The sequence below is a fragment of the Drosophila suzukii genome, chromosome 2L (genome assembly GCF_043229965.1).
Source record: "Drosophila suzukii chromosome 2L, CBGP_Dsuzu_IsoJpt1.0, whole genome shotgun sequence".
Classification (NCBI taxonomy): Eukaryota; Metazoa; Arthropoda; class Insecta; order Diptera; family Drosophilidae; genus Drosophila; species Drosophila suzukii.
The window spans coordinates 17,671,665-17,679,002 of NC_092080.1; the positions used below are offsets into that span (position 1 = coordinate 17,671,665).

The 7,338-nt window shown below is 37.2% G+C and overlaps 1 protein-coding gene across 1 annotated transcript; it reads left to right on the forward strand.

The window, feature by feature from the left end:
* The first annotated feature begins 363 nt into the window (after nucleotides 1–363).
* Nucleotides 364–1,703, forward strand: Spn28B (Serpin 28B). Its single transcript, XM_017074339.3, has 4 exons — nucleotides 364–389; nucleotides 447–1,288; nucleotides 1,339–1,477; nucleotides 1,534–1,703. The coding sequence occupies exons 1-4, from the start codon at nucleotides 377–379 to the stop codon at nucleotides 1,668–1,670; spliced, it is 1,131 nt and encodes a 376-aa protein (XP_016929828.3). The 5' UTR covers nucleotides 364–376; the 3' UTR covers nucleotides 1,671–1,703.
* The last annotated feature ends 5,635 nt before the right edge of the window (nucleotides 1,704–7,338 follow it).

Consider the following 7,338-nt stretch of genomic DNA (forward strand, 5'->3'; position numbering starts at 1 on the left):
ATATTAATAATAAAGTAAAGTCTAAAATCCATGTCGAAATTTTATTATTTATTGATTACAAATTTGGTGTGAGTATAGGAAATATTCTCTGAAAAGACTAATAAACTTTTGGTTAGAAAACACTTCTGATTCAACAACTCTTTTAGAAAAAAAGGATGGCGTGTATCAAATATCCTTTACTTGTTTTAATTCGGAGATGTAACATTTTCATTGCGATACCGTCTTCTGACCAAAGTGATAATACCCCCTGAAAGGGTATACATATAATTGATTCCCATGCTAATGTCCATGTCAAATCACCGTTATTTATTTAATTACTTAAAGTCTAGTTTCTCAAGACCTGTTAATATCCGTTAAGTCTGAAGCCACATTTGGAATGAAATACTTGAGTAAGCGGTCAACAGAATAGTATTTTAATGCGAAAAAATTAAGTATTTTCCCTACAGTTCTGATTTTGTTGGCCTCTTCAGTGGCTTGTCTGTTCAGTGATGACTTTTACCGAATTTTAGCCAAGGAGAATGCAAAAGTTAACCTGATTACTTCTCCTCTTTCTGTAGAGATTGTTATGAGCATGATGTATATGGCAGCAAGGGGAGAAACGGCCGAAGAATTGCGAAACACACTGAATTTGCCCGAGGATAAAAGGGTACTAGCCCACAATTACTGGAAGTGTTTTTCAAATTTCAAGGCTCGAGAAAAGTCAATCATCCTTCGTTTGGGAAACCGGATATACATCAACAAAAATTACAGCCTTATACCGGAGTTCAATCAGCTTGTAAAAAACTCCTTTAAGGCTTTTGCTCAGAAAATCAGTCTAGACGATCCTAACAAAGCGGCTTCCATTATCAATAGTTGGGTAAATATCGCAACGCGTGGCAAGCTCAGAGATATAGTTTCACCCAGCGACATGAGTTCCGATCTTAGCGCGATTGTGGTGAATGTAATATACTTTAGGGGCCAGTGGAAATATCAGTTCCGTGCTGACCAAACTCATGAAGCGGATTTCTATATATCATCTGAAAAAAACATTACTGTTGAGATGATGACGATGTCGCAAAGCCTGTTTTCGGCCTATCTTAACGACTTGGATGCTAAGGTAATCGAGCTACCCTACCGGAACTCAAATCTTTCGATGCGCATATTTCTGCCAAACACAATCGATGGACTAAGCGCAATGGAAGAGAAAATTATAGGATTCTCTAGGGATCTGCAAAAAAAAGATGTAAATGTTAAACTTCCCAAATTCAAAATAGAATTTAGTGCAAAACTAAAGGCGGTTCTTCAACAGGTTAGTGACTTGGTGAATGAGAAGTATTCCTGCTTTATTGCTTCTTTCAGTTGGGTATCCGAGAGGCTTTCGAAAGTTCAGCTGATTTTAGTGGCCTAGTTTTGGATTCTAGTGTCGAGATCGATAATGTCGTGCAAAAAGCCTTTTTAAAGGTCGATGAGAATGGAACCGAGGCCTCTGCTGCAACAAGTACGGAATTTTATAATCTCTAGTTACATAACTATCTGCCAATTGTTTGATTCCAGACGTACTTGTTCGAATAAAGAAGTCTGTAGAATTTCGGAATTCCATGGAGTTTGTAGCCGATCATCCCTTTGCCTACACAATTCATGATCAAGATAAGATTTACTTTCAGGGCCACATCGTTAAACCAGAATGGTAAATAAAATCAAACGTTCGATACTACCTTAAATCGCAAAAGGTTTATTTATGATTAAGGATTTTACAGATGTGCGTGGGTTCAAGAAAGGAAATCAAGAAGAATAAGCTGTCTAAGTGGGGTCACACAATATTTAAAACCTTCGTTTAAAGAGCAAGCAATCATTATCAGCTTAAAGATTCCTCCTTTGCCTTCGTCAGATTGGAGATTTCCCAACTTTTTCTTCCAAAACCGTGTGTGTTTTTGTCTCTAGGGCTTAACCTTTTCCTTATCCTCCATTCGACCTCCCTGCTAATTGCCCTTCGACGAAAGAAAATGGAATGACGTCCAAACAGTGCGACGGCCCAGCTGTTTGACCTTTTGGCCTTAGCGGAAAAGGCAAAGACAACGACTTCGATAAAAGTTATAGGCGCCCATAAATTAAAATGCAAATTATAAGACGTCAGAAGGAGATGGAAATATCTAATTGTAGGGAGGAATGAGAATGTACTATGCTGAAGGTTGGAGGGGCAGCCAAATAATTATCGCTCTGTACAGTTATTTTTTTATCGCCTTAATTATGGCCAATATTTGGGCAATAAAAAAATTCGCTGACTCAGCCAAGGAAAAGCTCGAAAAAGAAGTTGCCACGCGACGTCATCATTCTTGGCCCAGCAAAAAAGTTTTAATTAAAAAAATTGTTAACTTTTGTGTGGGAAAAAAGAAGCGAATTGCGAAAAACTACGTGAAAATGCCTCTGCTTTTTCGCTGGAAACGCGACAAATTAGACGGGACACGTCTGACAATTGGGATTTTCCCTTCTCCTTTGCCGCCTGGTAATCCCTGCCACCAACTTTTGATCCACGCTTTTTCCCAGTAAATCTAAAATCAGCTTAAATTTAATTTTTGTGCTTTCCTTTTTGAAATGTAGAAAGGGAAATACAGGAGGATAGAGAAGGATACCGGAAGTGAAACCGGGAGTTGTGTCTTTTAGTTCGCAGCGCTTAGAAATGCTAGAGGCTATTAAACTTTGCTTAGCTTTGGGAATTTTGTTGCGAAAAGTTGGTCTTGGGACATTGAGACTGGGGGTTCCAATTTAGAGAATGTGGAAAACATATAAAGTTTGGTTGAAAATTTTGATTTTGTATTTTAATTCTCATTAAACTAATGAAAAATTCTTTTTTTAATTAAAAAATTGTATTCCAGTAAGTTTTAAAGTATGGTTTTTAACGAATACTTTCAAAGTTTTATTTCAAAGATTTTCAATTGAACTCAATTTTTCGGATATAATATAATACATTTTTTTTTAAATTATTTAACCCGTAGCTTTAATATGTTTATTTTGATTTTTATTAGCTTTTCAGTTGACCATCGAACTAATTTCAAGTCTCCTTAAGGATATTTGTTTTGTATTTTAGCTAAGCAACTCTCATACCATTGGATTAAGGTAAAAGAGGTAGAAGAGCGAAGGTGAATATTATTTCTTGTCGATTATTCAAAGTTTGCGATAATCCAATTTATGGAAGAGCAAAAGTTTTCGGCCTACTAATTTATGAGTATTTAGGATGGTTAGAGATAGAAGTTAGAGGAGTAACCATGCAGTTAACAAATTGCTTGGCTAAACGATTTGCTTTCAAGTGCGCAACTAATTAAGAATGTGAAAGGACACAAGAGCTCGTGTACAAGGACACCCCCACGCACTCACACACACGTGCCGCAAGTGGCAGTGAAAGAAGAAGCAGCCGCAGGATTAATGAGCTGCCACTTGAAGGACTTTCAACGCCAAAAAAGAGGAACGCCAGACAAATGTGACAACAACTTAATTCAAACATGGGGAAATTAAGGAAACGCACTCCGCCTGGGTTGAAATAATTAACAAACTGTCGACGGTTCGGGGTTATCTATAAAGAAACAGCTGTGTTCAAAGGAAACGCATTTAAATTTACAAACAATAAAAAATTGTCAAACGCCTGCCCAACGCCTACGTTTTTTTAGGACCCTTTGGATATCCTTATCTCGGGATCGTCGCAAATGTTGCGTAACTAAGTGCGGGACCTTCAGGGCACACTTTTCAGGATCCCTCCCTTAGTGATCCCATTTTCTACCTGCCCTCACGGTGAGATTTCTAATTGTTGCATCCGAAAGATCGCCTGAAGGGATCCTCCATTTGTGACTCTATCTTATCCTTAATTGAGTTGTCGGCACAGGAAAATAAAGAGCATATTTTCAAACACACTTTTTGACACTTTGGCTGAGCATTTGAATGAGATCCTGGCACATGTGGCGTCCTACCAATTGAAGCGTGCCAGGAAGCGAAGGAAATTGAGTTGTGACTGGAGGAAAATTTAATTGCGGGGGAGTGCGAGAAAGGTTAGACAATTAGGATGTGTTAAGAGCCTAGTTCTGAGAACTGTAAAGTTCCTTGAAAGCAGTTTCGGGTAACCTTTAAGTTTCACTTCGAAAAAATTAAGGAACATACTACACTCAAAAATTATTCGCTCTGAATGTTGGCAAGTCAAATTTAACTCAACAAATTAAATAATTAAATAAGTATTTAAAAATGAAATATATTGACTAATAATTTTTTAAAATCGGGACAAATTTGTTATTGATTGTAGGCACATAAGTCATAAATGAGTTCTTCGTTTTGGAAAGCACTTGTTTTTTAAATAATTATAATTGAATCGGTTAAATGGAAATTGAAAAGTTGAAATATTTATTAAAAGAGTACAGTAAATTCCTATATAGAAAATATTTATATAAATACTTAGTTACTTATTAAGCTAGCTTACACGTTTTTAAAATTAACTTATATTTGTCGCTCTAAACTTGATTACTGTTATTTTCGATAGCTTATAAATATTTTAGGGATTTCCTGTCCCTGAGCTTAACCTTTAGAACACACAAACATCTAAGGCATGTCCAGATTGTTCAATGCGAATTATTCCCACCGAATTGATCGATTAAGTTTAGGAAAAACACATGACCTTGCAAGCTTTAGGAAAGCGCCGGCTGTCAGTTCCACACTTATAGCTTGTCCAAACTCAAAACTCATTGAAAATCGATGAACAAAAGTAGGGAAAAAACTGAAAATGCAATGACTGTACACGAATGCCTTGACCGTGAGGAGGGGGAATGAAATGCGAGTACCCAAGGGGGCATCAATTACTTGTGCACAATTTGCACACGAAATGACGGCAATTAGCAGTGAGACACCTGCCAAATGGGAGCCCACCTGAATGGGCGGGTTGGATGGGGGTTAGTTAGTTCGTCATGAGTTCCGCTTTTTATAGGAAACGAAAAAGGGGGACAACTAGAGCAAAGCCAAATAGTTGACCCCGTTCATAAAATAGCTGGGACTGGATGAGGAAGTCAAGTTTCCTGGCCATTGTCACGTGCTGAACTCGTTTTTCAAGGGGGCGAAATGGGGTTAAAATAAGGGATCTGAGAAACGAGAATAGTTTATAGGATTTAAACGGAAACTTTAATATCAGTCATAAGCTTTAAATCTTGTGTAGAAATTTAATGTAAATGAAACCTTTTTTGCCTACAGAACCCTATTAGGAATTCATTAACATCATGTCACTACAAATGATCCACTTATGTACATGTTTCAATGAAATGAATACCAAGTAAATCAGAGGAGTAACTTTTTTTATCCCGATAAAAGTCAAATGTGACTAATAAAATAAAACAAATTCAGGCCCTTCCTCACAAAAGTTTCATCTTATTAATACTTCATAGAGAAAATTGTGTCACCTAACAGTCCCCAATGCTGCCGCCTTCATTCCTCATCGAAACAACTTGTTTACAAGGCAAAGTTCCGAAGACGAACTGAATGTTCTGTCAAAGGAAAACAATTCAATTTCCCGTGGAAAAACCAGAGCACATAACTGTGAATGTCTTCGAGGGATAGGAATAGGAATGGAATGCGTGGGTGGAGACAGGGTGACCCAAATCCACAGCAAACGGAAATGGAGAATATCAAATAAAAATGCAAAAATAAAACTAGAAGCAGCCATAAAAGTCCAACTTGTGCACTGAACAAATGAATATAAATTTTATTATTATTATTTATAACAATTTAAGCAATTACAAGATACATTTTCGAGTCTAAGATCTTTTTAAAATATATAAAAAGGTAATTGAATTTATACCCTTTAGTTGTGTATTTATTTAAATATATTTAAAATTAAAAAAGGTATGTAAAGGTGTGTTCACTAAACGCTGTTCTAAAAACATTTTTTTTTAATATTCTTCTTAACCCTTTATGATGTTAAAAATAGTTACCTCATTTTTAGTCATATAAGGGTTTTTCTCTGTGATCCAGCATCTTCAAGTTCTTCAAATCAGTTGGGCAAATAGAACCAGTTGTGTGTGGGGTCGGAAAATGGGAAAAATTGGGTTCATGGGGGCCAAGAGGATGGACCCTGCCCGACTGTCTGCCCAGGATTCATAAATAAAACAAAGTGGCGCCAACGCGCGACAAAATGACGCGTCGCCCCAGTATTTGTAGCGGGTGTTTCCTCCTCGGGTTTTCCCCGATTTCCCCGGCTTTCCACTCCCCAATTGTTATTCATTGGCTTCCTTTGCCCGGGAACCGCTCTCGCTTTTCTCCCTTTTTTTTCCGCTGACCCAACTTCACTGGAAATCGATTTTCTGGCTGCAACATTTGTCTGGCTTTTAGTTTTCAGCTACAAAGAGCAACTAGTTGTGGGTTTTCCGCCACTCCTCCACTTTTTTTTTTGGAGAGCACTGCAAGTGCAACGAAGAACAATTGTGGGTGGAAATTTTTGGCCCGGAAAACTGCGGAAAGCGTATTGATTGTTTCCTCGATAAGCGCTTGTCGCACATAAAGGAAACGAGACTTTTTCGGTCTGGTGGGGGAAATTCACGATAGTTAAGCCCTTGATGTGGTTATAGTTTAAGGAAAACTTTTTGGAAAACAACTGAATTTATGAAGGTTTTATGTGACTTTTAAAATAGGAAGTTTGGGAAAAGTTATTGATACACAAACGAATTCGGGGAAAAGCTTACTTAACATTTTGTTATTAGTTTTCGATCTTGGTACTAGAGTCATAAAATAATTTTATATACCTTCTCGTATTCAATGATTATTCTTTAAAAATTTTAAACTATTAAAAATTTGTTAATTTACTTAAGAAAAAAGTGTATAAATGTTAGGCCATTGTTAGCCTATTTATTAAAGGACCATATTTAACCTTATATTCGCATTCAACTGAATTTTTCTTGGCTATTGTTTTCGCTTAAAAGATAAAAAGTGAATTTGCAATTGGAAAAACATGAAACTGAAACGTATCAGTCCAAAATTTATTACCGCTTAACCCCTCAAAATGCAAATTGCAATTTGAAAAGAGGACAAAAATCGATAGGCGAATGCAAATTTATGAGGAAAATGTCCTTGAAGCCATTTAGGAATCGAAATTATGCATGCCCACTCGTTAAAGTGACAAACATCAAACCGCGCACCCCCTAAAGCCCGTTGATCACATCGGGAAATGCACTTTTTGCCATTAAAATTTATGGGCTTCAGTGAAGAAGGCCAGAAATGTGTTCCGAAATGCAAAAATGTGCAGAAATTATGCGCGGGGAGGAAAAACCATCACATTGATTGGGGTGGAGTGAGGGGATGAACTGCACATCGGGGGGTGGCATGCAAATTTCTGTCACC

Bases quoted from the DNA above. Each gene is read 5' to 3' on its own strand.
- Spn28B (XM_017074339.3), top strand. The intron at 1,289-1,338 runs GTTAGTGACTTG...TGCTTCTTTCAG, and splicing joins TAAAGGCGGTTCTTCAACAG to TTGGGTATCCGAGAGGCTTT. The intron at 1,478-1,533 runs GTACGGAATTTT...GTTTGATTCCAG, and splicing joins CGAGGCCTCTGCTGCAACAA to ACGTACTTGTTCGAATAAAG.